General features: G+C 52.7%; 2 protein-coding genes across 2 annotated transcripts; both read left to right on the forward strand.

Annotated features, from left to right (window-relative positions):
- The first annotated feature begins 3938 nt into the window (after positions 1-3938).
- On the forward strand, positions 3939-8812 carry LOC120764702 (keratin, type II cytoskeletal 6C-like). Its single transcript, XM_040088717.2, has 9 exons — positions 3939-4565; positions 5181-5395; positions 5592-5652; positions 5953-6048; positions 6183-6347; positions 7273-7398; positions 7643-7863; positions 8250-8284; positions 8369-8812. Exons 1-9 carry the CDS (start codon positions 3939-3941, stop codon positions 8707-8709), a joined length of 1887 nt encoding a protein of 628 aa, XP_039944651.1. The 3' UTR covers positions 8710-8812.
- A 4601-nt stretch (positions 8813-13413) lies between these two features.
- LOC120764703 (keratin, type II cytoskeletal 5-like) lies at positions 13414-17243 on the forward strand. The gene is made up of 9 exons (XM_040088719.2): positions 13414-13980; positions 14776-14990; positions 15106-15166; positions 15326-15421; positions 15588-15752; positions 15862-15987; positions 16202-16422; positions 16784-16818; positions 16903-17243. The coding sequence occupies exons 1-9, from the start codon at positions 13414-13416 to the stop codon at positions 17241-17243; spliced, it is 1827 nt and encodes a 608-aa protein (XP_039944653.1).
- The last annotated feature ends 3294 nt before the right edge of the window (positions 17244-20537 follow it).

Here is a 20537-nt window from a genome sequence, read left to right on the forward strand (position 1 = left end):
AGACTTTCAGACTGTGGATTTCAGGAGATTCTTCCCTTCCTCCTTCTCTTCCTAAGCCCTTTCCGTGCTGGACCTGGCCAGTGTGGGATGTCCCACGGCTATCCCCGCTCTCCCTGGCCGCCGTGCCCGCCCGCACTGCTGCCCGCTCTGAGGTGGCCCCAGGACTGCGGAGCCGCAGCTGGAGCTCGCAGGGCGCTGTTTGCACAACTCCAAGTGCTTTAGAGCACCTCACCATGGTTGGTGTGGGAGAAGGGAGAGTGCTCATCACCCCCCCCAAATAATTCGGAACCAATTCCTTGGTGCCCATGATTTTGGAGCCAGCCCTGCAGCTTTTCCTGCTCTCTGGACTCACCATGGATAGCCCTCAAGGCAAAAGGTAACTGAGACCATGGGAAGAGCAAAACCTTCCCCCCCAACCCCTGCTCCACCAAACCCCACCTCTCCCCAAAAGCAGAGTATTTGGATAAATTTTGATCCCCAGACTCCTGTTGTGGTTTGACCTCTTGCTTAGGAGACCTTGAATCACGTCCCTGGCCAGCCACAGACTGTGCTTGGGGTGACTCACCCCGCTTCTCCCGTGCTCCGTTCGGAGCTGGTGGAGGCTGAAGACACCAGTACCAGCAGCGACAGGCGGAATGTCACAACGGAATGTCACAACGCTGCCAGCACGGGCTTGTCACTGCTTGGGTGGGGACGTGGTTTGAGCGATGCTTAAACATTAGGGGAGTTGTAAAAGTGACCTGAAGTGGCGTTGATTGAAAAGGCATTGACTTCCCTTGGAGTCACCACAATCCCTGGGAGTCACCACAATCCCCGGGAGTCACCCCAATCCCTGGGAGTCACCCCAATCCCCGGGAGTCACCCCAATCCCTGGGAGTCACCCCAATCCAAACTCACTTCCAGCAATGACTCCTGACTGAGGAGAGACAAAGGCTTCTCCAGGAGCCCAAAGGACAGTTGCTAAAACAAACATACACAAAAATCCCTCCCCTTTTGTTCCTGGGATCAAACCAGCAATTAGGGAAGAATTCTCCCGGGCTGGACACGGAGGTGATATAGTTCCTGCCTGTGGTTGGAGGAGAGAAGTGTTTTCCCTGGTCTGAACACAGGATTGGATTCACCAGGGTTTGCCCCTGCCCGTGGCAGGGGATGGACCAAGATGAACTTTCAGGTCCTTTCCAGCACAAACCACTGTGATTGATTCTGTGATTTCATGGTTTCCTCTCAGTTCTTCAAGGCCTGTTTATTTTCACAGCATCACGGAACAGTTTCGGTGAGAAGTGACCTCTGAAGGACATTTTCCTTCACTGGGGGCTCCAGGAGAACTGGAGAGGGACTTGGAAAGGGCCTGAAAAATGGGATAAGGGGTGATGGCTCCCAGCTGGAAGAGGGCATGATTAGATGTGGTATGAGGAAGGAATTCCTCCCTGTTAGGGTGGGGAGGCCCTGGAATGGATTCCCCAGAGCAGCTGTGGCTGCTGCATCCCTGGAAGTGCCCAAGGCCAGGTTGGACAGGGCTTGGAGCGATGTGCTCCAGTGGGCGGTGTCCCTGCCCGTGGCAGAGGTGGGATGGGAGGATTTTCCCACTCCTTTCCCACCCAAGCCATCCCACCCAAGCCCACCGTGCTTGAACCGGGAGGTGATGCCGATACCCCAACCCCGGTTCGATTTCCCAAGCTTGGCTGGAGCCGTGGCCGTGACTCAACGCCCTGCGTTATCTCCCCACGGGCGCTCGGGGCTCTGCCGTTTGCTGACGCGGGAACTCTCCTCCCCTGGGAACGGGAGAACTTTCGGAGCGTGTCATCCCGCCCACGGAGGCAGAAAAAAATCCCAACAAAACCCCCCCAGAAAAGTGTAATCAGAGGTTTAATAACACTGAGGGAGGCGGGTCTTGCTTGGGCTATTGAGGGACAGTGCCTCAGCCCCAATTTTTATTGTCTGTGTATTGATTTCTTGTCTGTTTTTTGATTTATTGCCTATAAAACACTCTGTCCAACACCCAACCCCCCCCATTCCTTTGCTCTTACAGTGAAATTTTGATATTACATAATTTATTTTTTCAAATGTAGGACTTGATGATCTTGAAGGTCTTTTCCAGTCTTAGCACTTCTATGATTCCATGATTTTTTTTAGCCTTATCTACCCCCCCAATCCACCCCCTTGAGTCCTCTCAGACCCACACAGGTCCTGGAGGTGGGATAAACACAGGGAATGTCATGTTTTCCAGTGGAAATGCCAGTTTAGCTGCACGTCCGGGTCCCAAGGCACTTTTGGAAATGGGTGTCTGGGCGATATTTTTAGAGGTATTTAAACATCTGATGATACCAGAAGTTGCTGGTGTGGATTTTCCAGAAGCTCTTAATTAACATGTGTTCTGTGAGAACTCTGAGACCTGTGCCAGGTGGCTGCCAGCACAGTTAGGTGCCTCCAGAGCCATGGGTTTGAATTTCAATATGTCCTAGGTGGCTTTAAAACGTTGAAAAGTAATAAAAAAAAAATATTTTCTCTAGGAAAAAAAAAAAAAAAAGAAAATTAGACCAATTGTTGCTTGATAAGCAAGGCAAAAAAGTGGATCTGTGGTGGATTTTTGGATCAAATTACTTACAGTCAGCCTGAATCATTCCATGATTCTGTGAAGGGTGCTGCATGCCCAATCCCTGGAATTGTCCAAGGCCAGGTTGGACAGGGGCTTGGAGCCACCTGGGACTGTGGAGGGTGTCCCTGCCCAAGGCAGGCAGTGGAACAAGATGGGATTTAAGGTCTTTTCCAACCCACGCCATTCTGGAATTCTGGACGGATCACAGTCTGAATCCATCCTCAGTCAGAGATTGGAACTGGAGCATTCCAACAAACTCCTGCCTTTCCAAAATCTACGTCTGCCAAAGATATATTTGCATATAAACACCAAAATACATGAAACAGCGGAAGAGAACGGTGACTCCTCCAATCCCTGCGCTCTCCTCATTTCCACATCTCTACAAATGAGTGGAGCTTTATTAATTGCATTTAAATTGTTCCAGGGCATGTGAAGCGGGCAGCAAGGTTTGGGATCCCTCCTCCCACCGAGTCCCCGGGGCTGTCCCTCCGTCCTCCTGCTCGTCCCACCATGGCAGCCGGCTCCTGGTGTCTCCTCACGGTCCTGAAGCTTTCAGAAAATCCTACACGGGTTTCCCAGCTAGGGTATTGCCTCACTAGTGCTGAGATTATCTTGGCATGAAGACAGTGGGGCATGCTTTAGTCCAACAATAAATGAATTTCCAGTGCCAGCACCAGCGTCTCGTCACCGATGAGGTTTTATTTATCAAAAAGGTGCAGAGCCTCATCAAAATGCAATTTGCTGAGCCCTGGCTGTAGATTGAGAAACTCAATTCTCTGAGCCAAAGGCAATTTTCCAAGCAAAAAGAAGGCTGAGGGTGTAACTTAGGTGTGTTTTGGGAATTGTGAAAGCCGGGCTACAACTTGGCATAAGCCGCAGCGCCTGCCTGCAATGGGGCTTTGGAGTGAGAGATTTAAAGATAAACACAAGCAGGGAAACAACCCCAGTGGATGAAAGGTGGGGGAAAAAAAAGCCTGGTGTATCCTAGGGAGGCTCTTGATGCTCCACAAAGTGTAGGATTCCTTAGTCATGGAGTGCTGGGAGCCCCAGTTGGATTTTTTTTTTGCTTTTCTCCAGCATTAGAGGGTGTGTTTCTGGGTAGGGTCAATGTTTGGCAAATTGGAGATGGAAATCTTAAGCCACGCCACGCTGATGAAGACAGGACCTGTCTCCTCCTTCACGCCCATGCAGACCCAGCCCATCTCCAAAAACACATAAAAGGGAGCATCCGCTGCCCTCCAGCCAGAGGGACTGACTTCCCTTTTTCCACCCACCTCCTCACCCACAAACCCGTCGAGTTCCTCAGCCTCTCCGTTCTTGGCTCTCTTGAGGATAACCAGCCATGTCTCGCCAGTCTGTCTGCAGGAGCTTTGGAGGGGGCAGCAGAAGGGGCTTCAGCTCCTGCTCTGCAATCGGTGGCGGCTTTGGAGGCGGCGGCCGGAGCAGGAGCAGCTACAGCTCGTACTCAGTGTCCAGGGGATTCGGAGGTGGAGGACGGTGCGGGGGCTTCGGCAGCCGGAGCCTCCACAACATGGGGGGCAGCGCCAGGATTTCCATGGGCGGGTGCTACGGCGGCGGGTACGGCGGCAGGATGGGCGGCTTTGGCGGGAGCTACGGGGGCCTCGGCAGCTTTGGGGGCGGGATGGGTGGAGGAGGAGGAGGAATGTGCGGCTTTGGAGGAATGGGCGGAGGTGGAATGGGCGGTGGAGGAGGAATGGGTGGCTTCACTGGAGGAATGGGCGGCTTTGGTGGCGGGATGGGTGGCGGAGGGATGGGTGGCTTTGGTGGCCCAGGCTTCGGCATGGGTGGCCCCGGGAGGGGCGGCCCTGGGATCCAGCCGGTGCAGATTGACACGACCCTCCTGCGGCCGGTCCACGTCGAGATCGACCCCCAGATCCAGCAAGTCAAAAACCAGGAGAAGGAGCAGATCAAGACCCTGAACAACCAGTTTGCCTCCTTCATCGACAAGGTGAGAGGGTGGGATTGTGCCTGGTTAAGGCCGAAATTAGGAGGAACTTCCAAGCTGTGCAGAAATGTCCTTCTAGAGCTAAATCCCAGCAGGCAGAGAAGCTCGAGCAGCGCCCTTTCATTAAGGGAAGAGATGGGAATCTCTCCTGCACACGAGATCAAAGCTATGTCTCCAGGGCTTTCATCTGCCCTGTTGCACCAAGCTCTACTCTGAGGTTACTCTCGCAAGCAGGTTCAACACCTCCAACCCCCGCAGGTTTCGGGCACAGATTCTCCCTCCTCCACCACTCTCTGCCCAAAAACTCTCCCATTTAAGTATTAATTTATGTACTTTTCTATTTGTTTTCAAATCTCCAGGCTTTTAAACCTAGGCTGGAGACTGCCTGGGATGGGGACGGACTTGGAGTAAGGGCAATGTGTAAAAGCTCCTTTGAGTAGAAAATTACTAGAAATTTCTTTATTTTCCCAATTTTGCAGCTTAGGCACCAACAGAAAATTTAAAATACAGAGTTAATTGGATCTCTCATCAACATGCAAATCCTTCTGAGTGATGCAAGAGATGTTTTGGTGGGAGCTGTTCCCGTGTGATGTTGGGTCCCCTGTGTCCTGGCTGTAGGTCCGATTCCTGGAGCAGCAGAACAAGGTGCTCTCCACCAAGTGGGAGCTGCTCCAGCAGCAAGGACCATCGGGGCCGAGGAAGAACCTGGATGTGATCTTTGAGAATTACATCCAGAACCTGCGGAGGCAGCTGGACTCAATCCTGGCGCAGCGGAGCCAGCTGGAGTCGGAGCTGCAGAACATGCAGCAGTACGTCGAGGATTACAAAACCAAGTGAGTGTGGAGCCAGGATCAGCTCAAGCAGCTTTTCGGTCACTTAAATTTTCCCCAACTGCTTTTTATGGTGATAGTGGAGGTAGTTTTTCAGCCTAAATATTTTAATTTAGGGATATTTTTGCCTTTTAGTTTGCTTCTCGTGGCCTTAGGCAGGAAAGTCCAGGAACTCAATTTGCACTTTTCCTCTCCATAGGTATGAGGAAGAGATCAACCGGCGCACAACAGCCGAGAACGAGTTCGTGGTGCTGAAGAAGGTGAGTCACAGGCATCACAAAATAATCCCTCAATATTTGGCTTTATCTGCGCTTGAATGGGAATTGTGGAGATTTTAAGATCTTCCAGCTGATACCTGGAATCCCTTATATTCAATTCGCATGGTTGAATGACATCATAACATTATTTATTTTTCATTATTTATATATATGTTTATAGCATTATATATAAACATAATGAAGTCCCAGTGAATAATACCAAACCCTCAGATGGTGATTCCCACAAGCCTGAAGGATTCCCAAGAGGAAACAAAACCATCTTCTGTGGGATCTCTCCTTTAGGACGTGGACAGTGCCTACATGACCAAAGTTGAGCTGGAAGCCAGGGTGGGAGCTCTGACAGACGAAATCAACTTCCTGAGGTGCATCTACGAGGAGGTAGGAGCTCTCTCTTCTCCGGGGGGGCCAAAATTTTCATCAGGTGTGTGGTGGCCAAGGACACTGAGGGTGGACAGGGTGCCTGGGTGGATTTAGGCTTGAGATGGTGCCTCTGACTCATGTCTTGGTTGCAGGAGCTGTCTCAGATGCAGACGATCAGCCGGGACCTGTCCGTGGTGGTGTCCATGGACAACAACCGGCACCTGGACCTGGACAGCATCATCGAGGAGGTGCGGCGCCAGTACGAGCAGATCGCCCAGAGCAGCCGCGCTGAGGCCGAGGCCTGGTACCAGAGCCAGGTGAGTCAGGGAGCAGTCGAGACTCCTGGGTGCGGCTGGGTGATTTGCAATAATTTGTGGCTGGGTGAGACACCTTTTCAAGCTAACGGGGCTGGAGCTCGTGGTGCAAGGCAGGTCCAGAGGGACTGAGCTGCTTTTGAGGGATCTGACTCACTGCTCCCAGTGCGTGCTAAACTCACCGGGGTGCGTGGCTCAAACTGATGCCTTGAGAGGCCACCTAGACAGAGGCCAGGCAGTGTTAAAAGAACAAAGCAGGGATTTATTAAAAAGGCCTTCAAAGGATACACCTTGGGCACTACAAGAGCCTGGCCAAGGCTACACCCATGATGGATGACAGGTCACCAATTTTCACATTTTTGTACGTTTTGGTCCATTTACGTATTGGGGTTAATTGTCCAATTCCAGCTTCAGGTTATGCAGTCCCATCCTCCCAGATCGCTCTCCTCAATTCACGGTTGCTTGCACTTTTTGGGCCTGAAGCTGCAACGGTGTCCTTGGCTCTCAGCCTGGAAAAGGATTGTTTTATCCAACTAAACTGAGAGGAGAACTTGCTAACATTTTATATGGAGTTCAGAATTACATAATAATGCAGAACGAAATCTGAATAATAGGAAAGCTAAAACTTAAGGCATCAAAACCTCTCAATAAAAATAACCCAAAATGCACCTTAATGAGAAAATTACAGCCCAAGCAGCTTTTCAGAAGCCAAGAGATGATTTTTAGTGTCACTGAGATCCATTTCAAAGCTCAAACCCCATGACTGAGTCCCAGAGCCAGCCTTGAACATCGAGCTGGACATCCATCGGCAGCACAGCGGGTCCTCGTAGCGTCACCCGACCCCTGAGCCTGGGGACAAACCTGCTAGAGGCACCAGGAATGTCCAGGAATGGGTTACTGATGGCTCGTTCTGTCTTGGTGCCATCAGTACGAGCAGCTCCAGAGCACGGCCGGCCGGCACGGGGACAACCTCCGCAACACCAAGATTGAGATCCAGGAGCTGACCAGGAACATCCAGAGGCTGCGGGCTGAGATTGAGAACGTGAAGAAGCAGGTGGGGGCTGGTTGGTGTCTCGGGGAGGAGATCATGGGTGTGAGGAAGGGAAGGGGCTGGTTGGTGTCCCAGGGGAAGATGGCAGCAGGTTGGATCGCAAATGAGTAGGGCAGAAACCTTCCATCAGCCCAAGTTCACTTTATGCAGGTGTTTATTTGCCTCCTGATTTCTCCTCTTGGTGGGCCTGAGGATTGATCATTAGGGACAAAATGAGGTCTGAGAAAGCTCCTGTTGTGCTCCCCAGAACCAGCAGCTGCAGGCAGCCATCGCCGAGGCTGAGGAGAGGGGAGAGATGGCCCTGAAAGATGCCAGGTTGAAGCTGGAGGAGCTGGAGAGTGCCCTGCAGAAGGACAAGGAGGAGCTGGCTCGCCTGCTGAAGGAGTACCAGGAGCTGCTGAACGTCAAGATCGCGCTGGACGTTGAGATCGCCATGTACAGGAAGCTGCTGGAGGGGGAGGAGAACAGGTAAACAGCTGAGCTCTCCTTGGGTGTTGTGATCTACGCTGGACACCGGGAATATTGACTGTAATCCCAAACCAATTCCTTGGGGGAACAGGTGGGGGTTATGATTGATGCGGTGTGGGGTATTCTAGGGGTCAGGACCCCCCAGGGGGGGCAGAGCTGCTGCCCCATCTCTGTCGCTGCTGAGCTGAGTTTTTAATGAACCTGAAATCTGCAGAAACCTCGTTGTAAAGAGGAACTGCCAAGCCCTCCCCTCCTCCAATCTTTTAGTGATTCTAAAGCGTCTTAGGAGGGTGAGCCAGGAAAATTATTTGATAGTGGAAACACAGTTTAAAGTTTTTACAACCTCTCTTTGATCGGATAATTAAAATGTCCAATTTCCGACACAGGTTGTGCAACGACAGCATGGCCAACGTCAACGTCTGTAAGTATCTGCCCTGGGGTCCTGCAGGAGGGGTAGAAATTGTTCTTTTGGGCAACAGGTGAGTAACCTGCGCTTCTCTTCCAGCTGTGGTGGGCAGGACGACTGTCTCTGGAGGCAGAGGAGGCATGGGAGGAGGATTCGGAGGCAGCGGCATGGGAGGAGGATTCGGAGGCGGCAGCTGCGGAATGGGAGGATTCGGAGGCGGCAGCGGCATGGGAGGAGGAATGGGAGGAGGTGGCATCTGCGGAGGAGGCAGCAGCTTCGGAGGAGGCAGCATGGGCGGCAGCTGCGGGATGGGGGGAGGAATGTACGGCGGGGGCTTCTCCTCTGGGAGCGGAAGGATGTGCGGCTCTGGCGGGGGATCCTCCTCCGTGCGCAGATGCGTCACCACCACCTCGGTCAAATCTTCGGGAGTGAGATTCTGAGCCCCGAAGGTTGACAAGGAAAGAAGCACCTCCTCTCTCCTCCTGACAGCGGCCCAGCCTCCCAAAGCCCAGCTCCGGTGTCCTGCAGCGGGATGAACTCTGTCCCTCCCACCCAGCTCATTCCAGACCCCGCTCCCACCCGGGGGTTGGCGGTGATGCCGTGGGTGTCCCGGCACCGGGAGCTGCCTGGCAGGAGGGGCCGCTCAGCCTTCCTTGCTGTGTTGTACATTTCTCATGCCAAATGTGTATAAAAGCCCTCTTTCCTCCTCTCTCCTCCTGCTCTGTGTCCCTGGGGTGCTTCTGTGTGTCCATCCTGCGGTTCCCTTTGCAGGCCTTTGGGGTCAGGGTGGGTGTGGGGCAAGCGGGACTCGTTCCTTGGGGAGGGGGCACCTCAGGTGGGGGCTAGAGGGATGAGCTGGCCCAGGATGGAGCTTCTGGGCAGCTTTGCTCACTTGGGAGCCCCAGGTGTGCTGCCAGCCGGAGCTTCCCTGGAGTTCTGGCTTCAATTCCACTTGTCCCGGTGTCTCGGTGGCACCTGGGACACCTCACACACACCTGGACTATCCCTAAGGAGACCAAAACTGTCCTTCGGTGCTCCCATGACACAGTGTGAGATGTACGGTCCCCACCTGCCCCCTCCTCTGTGTGCTGCCCTCCCTCCTTGGGACTTTGCCATTCCCAATAAATTGCAGACAGTATTTGTGATGTCGTTGTGTTGCTGCTTCGGGAGCTGTTCTGGGCAGGGTGGGAGAGGGGGCTGTTCTCCTGCCCTTCCCTGTGTTTTGAGGGAAGAGAACAGTGGTGGGGATGGATCAGGGCAGGTGCCCCAGCTCAGGTGATGCTCTTGACTCTCACCTGGAGGCACAAGCCTCTATCAGGAATGGTGGGGATCTGGATCCTCCAGCTGGACAATGAGAAATAAGAGCCCAGGTTGGAGATGTGGAATCACGGAATAATGGACTGGGTTGGGTTGGGTTGGGCTGGGTTGGGTTGGAAGGGACCTCAAAGACTGTGCCTTTCCACCCCCCTGCCGTGAACAGGGACACCTTCAAGTAGACGGGAGGTGTCCCACCCTTTGGAACAGCCGGTGTAATTAGGTTGCTGCTCCTGAGGTTCCTTTGGGATGATCTCCAGGTGCAGGAGTCTTTGACCTGTGTTGGGCGAAGGAGATGGCAGCAGCGTTGCCATGAGCAGTGGTGCGAGGGAGGTGAATACGGATCAGGATGCTGGCCAGGCACCTGCCACTGGATGCTGCCATAAACTCATGTGTCCCAGGATGAGCCATGATTCCAGGATGAGCCATGATTCCAGGATGAGCCATGATTCCAGGATGAGCCATGATTCCAGCCGTGGGAACACGACGGGCTGGGAAGTGTGATTCATCCCCATCCATGGGCTCAGGTACCATCCTCTCCCTGAGAAGCCGATTCATTCCCCAGTGGCTCATCCCTGCTCCAAGAGCGGGAGGGAGAGATTTGGAGGAGCTCAGGAGGGGGTTTGGGAGGGAGTCTGGAGCGTTTGATCTGAGCTCTGCTGTGGTTCCTCCACCACCCGGAGAGATCAAAGAGGCAGAAAACGCTGTCAGCGGTGGTTCAGGAGCCCCACAAGAGCCCCTGGGAGCTGCTGATGGTCTCAGAGCGGGTCAGGAAGCTGCAGACTGAAGAAGAAGCCCAGGAAAGGCAACAGGGAATGACTACAGGCTTCTTGGAAGAGAGAATTCTCCCATTGGGAGCCCAGCAGGAGGGTGCCAGGGCTGGGGAATGTCATGGATTTGGCCCAACAAGAAGATGCTGAGAAGGCTCTGAGAAGCTGGTGTTGTGCCAGGAGCAGTTTGAAGTTCGGCTTGGGGCAAGAGTCACCTGTTTAAGAGCCTGTTTCTTCTCAGCTTTAAAATCCAGAACACGGTGTTGTAGTGCCAAGTGAAGAGTTGTTGCAACACCTCCTCCGTGCAAGATCCGTGATGGAAGCTCTTGGCTGGGTCAGATTTGAAGCTGGAGCGTGGCTTGGTCTCCATCCACGTTTTCTGTTGAGTTCACATTTTCTCTGGTGTTGATCTTACCGTGTTCAGCTCCTTGTGTAAGAGATCTGAAGGATCAGCTTGGTGTTGAGTCTCACCTGAAGGAGGCCGTAGTGACTCCAGGTTTGGAATAATCTGCACATCTTGTCTGAAGACGTCAGGGTGACTCAGTCTGGGTGTCTTATCTGCAGGAGCTGACTGTGGTCAGCACCCAGGCATCTGGCTGACTTTGCAGATCTTCCTCCTCCTGGTGGAACCTCCTCGTGGGATGTTCCAGCCAAGTCCTGGTGCCTTCATCCCACGGCTTTGGCAGCTGGCAGGGAGGCCAGGAGAAGGGACAACCTGTTTTCTCCACCTGAACCCGAGCCGCTCTGCAGCTCCCCCGGGATGCTCGTTGTGAGCGAGTGTGCTGGGCTGCAGGATGGTCTGGAGAGCTTAAATCTCCATCTGGGAGATGACCATGGAGAAACCAGCCCATCCTGACTGCAGCTGCTTCTGGAAGGGCGCGTGTCCCCCCCGTGCTGTGGGGGTTCATCCTCCAGCTGCGGGAACACACACCTGGTAACCTTTTGTCAGCCCTGCTCCTCCTGGCTGGTCCCCCTCAAAGCTGGATAACCCCTCAAGGGTGGGATAATCCTTGGCCAACTCTTACCTGAGTCCAATGAGGGTGGGATAACCCTTGGAGAAGCGTTTTTTGAGTCCCACCTGGGTGGGACAATCCTTGGCCAACTCTTGCCTGAATCCCTGGAGAGGGGGATAACTCTTGACCAAGCAGGAGTTAGGAGTGGGATAACTCTTGTTCAGCTCTTACTGAGCTCCCAAGTTCAGAACAACCCTTGGCCGACTCTTACCAAGTTCCCCAGGATTGGGATAACTCTTGGCCAGCCGTTGAGTCTCAAGAGTGGGACAACCCTCGGCCAGCTGTTGGCTCCCTCAAGGGTGACGCTGTCCCGTCCCTCGCACCCTGTTCCGTGCAGACCGGGGGGCTCAGTGCCCCCGTCACAGTGGGAGTCAGGGACATTTCAGTTTCTGAGGCCTCGTGACGCTTTCAAACCACACTTAGTTGCTCAGATCTCATTGGAGACTCTGAAAATTCCTTCTGATGGTCTGTGTTCATACACAGGTCTTTTGAATGGCCTCTTTCCAATACTCTCGGATTATTTTCATTTCAAGTAGAAGCCGAAGAAACAGACAATCCCTCCGAAGAGAATGCATGGGCAGTTAGGGAATAAAAAATTCATGGCTTAAGTATTTCAAGGGCTAGAATGTGCGTTTTCTGTCATTTTTTCAGTACTCGTGTAGTGCTGCTTTCTAGGAAAATGTGAACATTCATTTTCTGTTTAATTCATTAAATGATTCAGGTATTTAATTGATAGTATCCAGGTAGATAAAACCTTTGGAATGCCTCTTAAATAGTATTTATAGAGTCAGCTTCCTTTTAAACACAAATCTACTTTTCTTTGGAACACACTGATATTATTTGTATTTTTCTGTAAATAATTAAAATTTCATTTACATGCAACACACACACACAAACAAAAAAAGGGTTTATTTCAGAGACATGCTATAAAATACATTTCTAAACCACATTCTTAAACTACATTCCTTTCCCAATAAATTATTTGGAAGCAAAAGGTTATACTGTGCCTTGGGGGTTGTAACAGCTCCATTTCTCAGCAGGTTTTCCCATGTCAGTCATCTCATCTTTGGGAAAAAAACAGGTAAATCAGAGGTCGTGGGATTCACCAGAGCAGCAGGAAGCCCTCACCACTTCGAATTGTCCATCTGTCGCTCCTCTTCCATAGTGTTTGTCTGTCTGTCCCTGACATTGTCACCAAAGGGTTCCCAACGTGTCCCTTCATTCTTCCTCGTCATTCCCTGTCACCCTCAGAGCACTGAGGAGAGTGAGATTATTCCAGTCACCTTCTTCCCTCCTCTTCAGCATCATCCAAAGCCCCAGGTGGTTGTCCCAGATTTGCGGAGTTGCGAGTGGAGGGAGTTTAGTCTACAGGCAGAAGACACTCCCACTGCAGTGACACCACACGTCCCAAGGAAACGTTGTTCCTCTCTAGCAGGAGAATTTGCTGAGTCTCCTCAAATTTTGGTGTCGTGAATTCCCATTCAGGATTGGGAAACATCTCCTGAAACTCCAAAGGCAATTTAACATATAAAAAGGGGATTAAGGGTGTGTGTGAGGAATTGTGAAAGCCATATTATAGCTGGGATTTCATCAAAATTTTGCCTTTCTGTGGATAGGGAGATCTCTATCTGGAATTATTGGGAGACACTAATGAGGGCTGGATAACCAATGAGGGGCTGCAGAAAAGGGAATTAAAGACAAAATTGATTTCCAAGATGTCATAAAGATATGAGAGTTCACTTAGTCATGGAGACCTGCCTCGATGCTCTTGTTTTATTCACCTCTAGATTACAGGGTGTGTTTCTGGGCAGCCCCAAATACGGCAAAGCTCACGGAAAATCTGTCAACAGCCGTGTGCTGATGAAAATATTAAATTGCTTTCCACCTTCACGCCCAAGCTGTCCCAGCCCACCTCCAGCAGCGGATAAAAGGGAATTCCCAGAGCTGTTGGAGCCAGAGAAGACTCTGCAGACTTCTTTCTTCCCACATCAACTCTGTTGGTCTTTCCGCTCTTCTGGATTTTGATCCCACTTGGAAAAAACCAGCCATGTCTCGTCAGTCTGTCTGCCGGAGCTTCAGAGTCGGGGGGAGAAAGGGATTCAGCTCCTGCTCTGCTGTCGGAGGCGGCTTCGGAGGCAGCGGTGGCCGGAGCAAGATCAGCTACAGCTCGTACTCCTCATCCCGGGGAGGAGGCGGAGGAGGACACTGTGGGGGGTTCAGCAGCCGGAGCCTCCACAGCATGGGGGGCAGCAGAGGGATTGCCATGGGCGGGTGCTACGGCGGCGGCGGCGGATACGGCGGCAGGATGGGCGGCTTTGGCGGAGGAATGAGCTGTGGAGGGATGGGCGGTGGGGGAATGGGCGGCTTTGGTGGTGGAATGGGCGGTGGAGCAGGAATGGGTGGCTTTGGTGGCGGAATGGGCGGTGGGGGAATGGGTGGAATGGGCGGCTTTGGTGGCCCAGGCTTCCCTGGAGGCATCCAACCGGTGCAAGTCGACCCCAGCCTCCTGCGGCCAGTCCATGTTGAGATTGACCCCCAGATCCAGCAAGTCAAAAACCAGGAGAAGGAGCAGATCAAGACCTTGAACAACCAGTTTGCCTCCTTCATCGACAAGGTGAGAGTTTAGGACTGGGTTTTTTTGGAGGTGCTGTGTCAAACAATTCCCTTGGGGTGTGGAATGTGAATTTTTTCACTTATCAACAGCTGTTGGAGTTGTCAGACCAATGCCTCGGCATCAAGTTTAGTTAGTCAGGTTTTATTAACAATAAAAGAGGTGTTATTAACAATAGAGGAGGTTTTGTGCTAGTGGAAGTTTAAAGAGAACATCTGCAGGGTCTTCTGGGAATTGTCTTGCCAAGGCACTTCTGCAGTCTCATTTTGGGTGATTCAGGGAAAAATCATCACTGTAAATTTAATTGACCTAAGAGTTCTCATTGTTGGGATTTGCTTTTTGATGAGACTTTCTTCTCAAAGCCTGATTCTATAAACTTCAGAGGATTAAACCTCTTTCCAATACTCTTGGATTATTGTCATTTCAAGTAGAAGCTGAAGAAACAGACAATCCCTCCGAAGAGAATGCATGGGCAGTTAGGGAATAAAACATTCATCTTTCTTGACTTCTGTGCTGGAAAGATGATGGCAAAGTCGAACCCCGATGCTATGGAAAATTGGGATGGTATTTTCTATTGGCAACATCTCTTTGTCCCCAGGGGAGAAGTACAGAATGACTCAAAACTTAATTATCTAATAACAAATAAATTAAATAACACTTCTCATACACTTCAGGAGCTTGAATGCTTGAATGAGACATAAATGGGGAGTGATTCCCTGGGCTCCCAAAGCTCCCAGGAGGTTTGGGCAGTGCGGTGTCTCTCTGGTGGATGTTTCACACACCCTTTGTTGGCTGTAGGTCCGATTCCTGGAGCAGCAGAACAAGGTGCTCTCCACCAAGTGGGAGCTGCTCCAGCAGCAAGGACCATCGGGGCCGAGGAAGAACCTGGATGTGATCTTTGAGAATTACATCCAGAACCTGCGGAGGCAGCTGGACTCAATCGTGTCACAGCGGGGGCAGCTGGAGTCGGAGCTGCAGAACATGAGGCAGTACGTGGAGGAGTTCAAAACCAAGTGAGTGTGGGGACAGACAGGGAGGGAGCAGCCGGGGGAGCAGAGCTGGTGCGGAGACGCTGCGGGTGGAGCGAGCAGGGGTGTCAGAGCCTCACCTTGCGCTGCCCCACCACAGGTATGAGGAGGAGATCAACCGGCGCACGGCGGCTGAGAACGAGTTTGTGGTGCTGAAGAAGGTGAGTCTGGAGACGGCAGCAGGGATGGGGCGAGGGGGGGCAGGAGGGAGAGACATGGGAAGGACTCAGCTCCAAGCTGGGCAGATCCGAAGAGGAGGAGCCAACAGCTCTTGTGCGATGAGAGGAAGCCGTGGAACCATTCTGAGATCTTCCCTTTAGGATGTGGACTGTGCCTACATGACCAAAGTTGAGCTGGAAGCCAGGGTGGGAGCTCTGACAGACGAAATCAACTTCCTGAGGTGCATCTACGAGGAGGTAGGAGCTCTCTCTTCCCCTGGGTGAGGTATAAATGAGGGTGTGGTGGCCAAAGACACAGGTTGGACTGGGAATCTTTGTGGGTTTGATCTGGAGCGGTTGCCTGGAGCTGCTGCTCTTCTCTCCCTTCATCAGATGGTGCCTCTGACTCATGTCTTGGTTGCAGGAGCTGTCTCAGATGCAGACGATCAGCCGGGACCTGTCCGTGGTGGTGTCCATGGACAACAACCGGCACCTGGACCTGGACAGCATCATCGAGGAGGTGCGGCGCCAGTACGAGCAGATCGCCCAGAGCAGCCGCGCTGAGGCCGAGGCCTGGTACCAGAGCCAGGTGAGTTGGGAAAGGGTCAGGGCTCCTGGGACAGTCCTCGCTGTTTGAACCTCCTGAGTTCTTTGGTCGGTTGTGTTCCTGACGGGTGTCTTCGTCCCCATGCCTATAGTATGAAGAGCTCCAGAACACTGCTGGCCGGCACGGGGACAGCCTCCGCAACACCAAGATGGAGATCCAGGAGCTGTCCAGGAATGTCCAGAGGCTGCGGGCTGAGATTGAGAACGTGAAGAAGCAGGTAAGGGACCATCAGCACCTCACCGGGTAACAGCTGTGCGCTGGGTCAGGATGGGGCTGGGTGGTGAGAGGGAATGCAGTCATGAAGATTCGTGCCCTTCAGAAGAGATGGATTATTTTTGTCTGTTTTCCCTCCAGTTTGGGCAGTGAGGATGCTCCAGTCTGCCCAGAGAGTGGGCAGAAGGGATCTCACACTCTGGTTTTCTGTTCCTCAGAACCAGCAGCTGCAGGCAGCCATCGCCGAGGCTGAGGAGAGGGGCGAGATGGCCATCAAGGATGCCAGGAGGAAGCTGGAAGAGCTGGAATGTGCCCTCAACAAGGACAAGGAGGAGCTGGCTCGCCTGCTGAAGGAGTACCAGGAGCTGCTGAACATCAAGATCGCGCTGGACGTTGAGATCGCCATGTACAGGAAGCTGCTGGAGGGGGAGGAGAACAGGTACTTCATTGGCATCTATTTGACTGAATCCTTGACAGATCATAAGATATCTGGGTAAAACCCTTGAATCCACACAAAAAATTGATTTTGCGTCATTCATGCTCTAATTCTCAAGTATATGATAATTATATTAAGTGTAAACAAACTTAAGTGGGTTTTCCATCTTCAAAGAATGTGAAGGTAAAGGTTGGTTATTTCTTTAAAGGATAATTGGAAAATTCTGAAACAAATATTGAATGTGTTGCTAACTTTAAGAAAAGAATAATTAAGAAATATAAACTTATACAAAAAAAAAGGGAAATTCATAGCTGAAGAGCCATGCACTTGCCAGAGGAGTAACTGGTCCCATTTTCCCTCACAGGCTGTGCAACGACGGCATGTCCAACGTCAACGTCTGTAAGTATCTGCCCTGGGGTCCTGCAGCAGGGGTAGAAATTGTTCTTTTGGGCAACAGGTGAGTAACCTGCGCTTCTCTTCCAGCTGTGGTGGGCAGGACGACTGTCTCTGGAGGCAGAGGAGGCATGGGAGGAGGATTCGGAGGCAGCGGCATGGGAGGAGGATTCGGAGGCGGCAGCTGCGGAATGGGAGGATTCGGAGGCGGCAGCGGCATGGGAGGAGGAATGGGAGGAGGTGGCATCTGCGGAGGAGGCAGCAGCTTCGGAGGAGGCAGCATGGGCGGCAGCTGCGGGATGGGGGGAGGAATGTACGGCGGGGGCTTCTCCTCTGGGAGCGGAAGGATGTGCGGCTCTGGCGGGGGATCCTCCTCCGTGCGCAGATGCGTCACCACCACCTCGGTCAAATCTTCGGGAGTGAGATTCTGAGCCCCGAAGGTTGACAAGGAAAGAAGCACCTCCCCTCTCCTCCTGACAGCGGCCCAGCCTCCCAAAGCCCAGCTCCAGTGTCCTGCAGCGGGATGAACTCTGTCCCTCCCACCCAGCTCATTCCAGACCCCGCTCCCACCCGGGGGTTGGCGGTGATGCCGTGGGTGTCCCGGCACCGGGAGCTGCCTGGCAGGAGGGGCCGCTCAGCCTTCCTTGCTGTGTTGTACATTTCTCGTGGCAAATGTGTATAAAAGCCCTCTTTCCTCCTCTCTCCTCCTGCTCTGTGTCCCCACCTCCCTTCCTCTGCGTGCGTGTCCTGCCCTCCTCCCCCGGGATGTTGCCATTCCCAATAAATTGCAGAGAACATTCACCGTGTTATTGTGTCACTGCTTCGGGAGCCACCCCGGGCGGGGTGGTTCCTGGTTTTGGGGGTCGTTCTCTGCTCAGTGTGTCGTACCCGTGCTGTGATGGAGCAGGTGGCGGCGGACCAGCGCAGGTGATGACTGACTCTCACCTGAAGGCGCAGTCCGGGTGATGGGTGCTGGATGCTCAGCTCACACAGCGCTCAGTAACCCAGTGAGCCAGCAGAAGACCAAACCGAGGAATACAAGAGCCTGCTCAATTTTTAGGCATCTCCTGATGTAGTGAATCACCCAGTTCATCCCTGGAATCCTGCAGAGTTATTCCCACAGCAGATTTCTGCAATTGTTGGGTCTGGAATCCTCCAGCACAGAAGGGATCCAGTATCTTCCCAGTCATTGAGCTAACACAGGCTGCCCTGACCCCGTTTTTTGGGCTCAGCTTTAGGCACTCGGTGCCTCAGCGCCCACATCACATCTCTCCAGATGAGGCAACACTCCAGTTCCTGAAGCTTTAAGAAAGGGACTTTCTCAATCCCTCTTGGATTTTGGAAACTCAAGGGGTCGGCCGAAACCTGTGTCCTGGGATTAAGGCAGGAACATTCCCAGTGCCTCGTAGCCACATCCGTAGAGACCCACAGGAGCTAATGGGTGATGAGAGTCAGCAGCAGCAGGTGGGAGCCGACACTGGATCAGCCTCATCTGAGTTTCCTGCCTCCAGGTGGTCTTTGGGTTGTGATGAGGGGGTGGGAGAGCTGGTGAACATGGATACCAATGGATCAGGATGCTGGTCTGGCACCTGCCTCTGGCGCACACCTGGGCTGTGGGATGGCCAGGTGGGGTGCACAGCTGGGCGCCCAGAGAGCGGGGGGAGCCCTGGAGAGCCATGCGCCATCCCTGAGCAGCCGTGGGAACACGACGGGCTGGGAAGTGTGATTCATCCCCATCCATGGGCTCAGGTACCATCCTCTCCCTGAGAAGCCGATTCATTCCCCAGTGGCTCATCCCTGCTCCAAGAGCGGGAGGGAGAGATTTGGAGGAGCTCAGGAGGGGGTTTGGGAGGGAGTCTGGAGCGTTTGATCTGAGCTCTGCTGTGGTTCCTCCACCACCCGAGAGATCAAAGAGGCAGAAAACGCTGTCAGCGGTGGTTCAGAAGCCCCACAAGAGCCCCTGGGAGCTGCTGATGGTCTCAGAGCGGGTCAGGAAGCTGCAGACTGAGGAAGAAGCCCAGGAAAGTGAGCTCTTGGAAAAGGGAATTCTCCCCACTTTGAAGGGTGCTGGAGCTGGGATTGTGGCTGGGTTTGGCCCGAATAAAGATGCTGAGTAGGCAATGCCTGTGCGAAGCTGGTGTTGTGCCAGGAGCAGTTTGAGGTTTGGCTTGGGGCAAGAGTCACCTGTTTTGGTGCTTAATCACCTGTTTCAGTGTTTAATTTTAAGAGCCTGTTTCTTCTAAACTTTACAACGATCTTTACACGGCGTTGTAGCGCTGCTGTGAAGAGTCATTGCGACACCTCCTCCGTGCTCTTGGCTGGGTCAGATCTGAAGCCGGAGCGTGGCTTGGTCTCCATCCACGTTTTCTGCCGAGTTCACATTTTCCCCGGTGTCGATGATTCTGCTGTGCGCAGCTCCTTGCGCAAGAGATCTGAGGGCACAGCTGGAGCCCAGCTGCCTGTCGAGTTTTACCTGGAGAAGGCTCAGGTGACTCCAGGTTTGGAATAATCTGCACATCTTGTCTGAAGACGTCAGGGTGACTCAGTCTGGGTGTCTTATCTGCAGGAGCTGAGTGTGGTCAGCACCCAGGCATCTGGCTGACTTTGCAGATCTTCCTCCTCCTGGTGGAACCTCCTCGTGGGATGTTCCAGCAAAGTCCTGGTGCCTTCATCCCACGGCTTTGGCAGCTGGGAGGGAGGCCAGGAGAAGGGACAACCTGTTTGCTCCACCTGAACCCGAGCCGCTCTGCAGCTCCCCCGGGATGCTCGTTGTGAGCGAGTGTGCTGGGCTGCAGGATGGTCTGGAGAGCTTAAGTCTCCATCTGGGAGATGACCATGGAGAAACCAGCCCATCCTGACTGCAGCTGCTTCTGGAAGGGCGCGTGTCCCCCCCGTGCTGTGGGGGTTCATCCTCCAGCTGCGGGAACACACACCTGGATAACCCTTGGCCAACCAGGACTTGTGTCCCTCAAGGCTGGGATAATCCTCCGCCAGCTGTTCAGTCCATTAATGGTGGAATAATCCTTGGCCAACTGCGGCGTCCTTCGATTACCAAATAACTGCTGCCAACTGCTGAGTCCCTCGGGGTGGGATAATCTCGGCCAAGAGGTGAATCCCCGTCCAGGGTCACATCCTCCCCTCCCTCTCACTCCACACAGTCTGTGGCTCCAGAAGCCCCATCCCAGTGACAATCAATGGCATTCATGTTTCTGATTCCTCCAATGGCTTTGGAAATGTTCTCCTGGGCTGGTTTTCCAAAGTGTTTGCTGCGTCTGGTCACTGGCTGATTCTTAGGGATGCTTTCAAACCACGTTGACCTGCCCAAGTCTCCTCTGTGACCATGAAAACTCTACACATGCAATTGGGAAGCTTAAAATCAGGATTTTTTTTTATATCCCTTTTCTTTTTTTTTCATTATTTTCAGGAAATAAGAATGAAGGAAAAGTTGGTGTTTTTTTAAACCGATAAAATTAATAAATGTAACTAAAATAGTTATTTGATTAGTGAGGCTCAGAATGTACCTGCAAAATGTCCTTCATGTGAGTGTCCAAAGCCATTGCTGGGGAGCTGGTGCATGAAATTAAACATTATTGTCAGTCATCATTACAACATCTGCTGCCTGGAGCGTCCTTTCCGCTCTCTGTGGCTTGACAGTCCCTGCGGACAAGTAAGGAGTTGGACATCCTTGTTCTCTTGCTCTGGTGCTCAGAATCCCGGGACTTGCT

The sequence above is a fragment of the Hirundo rustica genome, chromosome 35, assembly GCF_015227805.2.
Source record: "Hirundo rustica isolate bHirRus1 chromosome 35, bHirRus1.pri.v3, whole genome shotgun sequence".
Classification (NCBI taxonomy): Eukaryota; Metazoa; Chordata; class Aves; order Passeriformes; family Hirundinidae; genus Hirundo; species Hirundo rustica.

Excerpts from the sequence above, each read along its gene's own strand:
- LOC120764703 (XM_040088719.2), top strand. The coding sequence starts at position 13,414 with ATGTCTCGTCAGTCTGTCTGCCGGAGCTTCAGAGTCGGGGGGAGAAAG. Across the intron at positions 13,981-14,775 it reads TTGCCTCCTTCATCGACAAG|GTCCGATTCCTGGAGCAGCA; the intron begins GTGAGAGTTTAG and ends TGTTGGCTGTAG. Across the intron at positions 16,819-16,902 it reads CATGTCCAACGTCAACGTCT|CTGTGGTGGGCAGGACGACT; the intron begins GTAAGTATCTGC and ends CTTCTCTTCCAG.
- LOC120764702 (XM_040088717.2), top strand. The coding sequence starts at position 3,939 with ATGTCTCGCCAGTCTGTCTGCAGGAGCTTTGGAGGGGGCAGCAGAAGG. Across the intron at positions 4,566-5,180 it reads TTGCCTCCTTCATCGACAAG|GTCCGATTCCTGGAGCAGCA; the intron begins GTGAGAGGGTGG and ends TCCTGGCTGTAG. Across the intron at positions 8,285-8,368 it reads CATGGCCAACGTCAACGTCT|CTGTGGTGGGCAGGACGACT; the intron begins GTAAGTATCTGC and ends CTTCTCTTCCAG.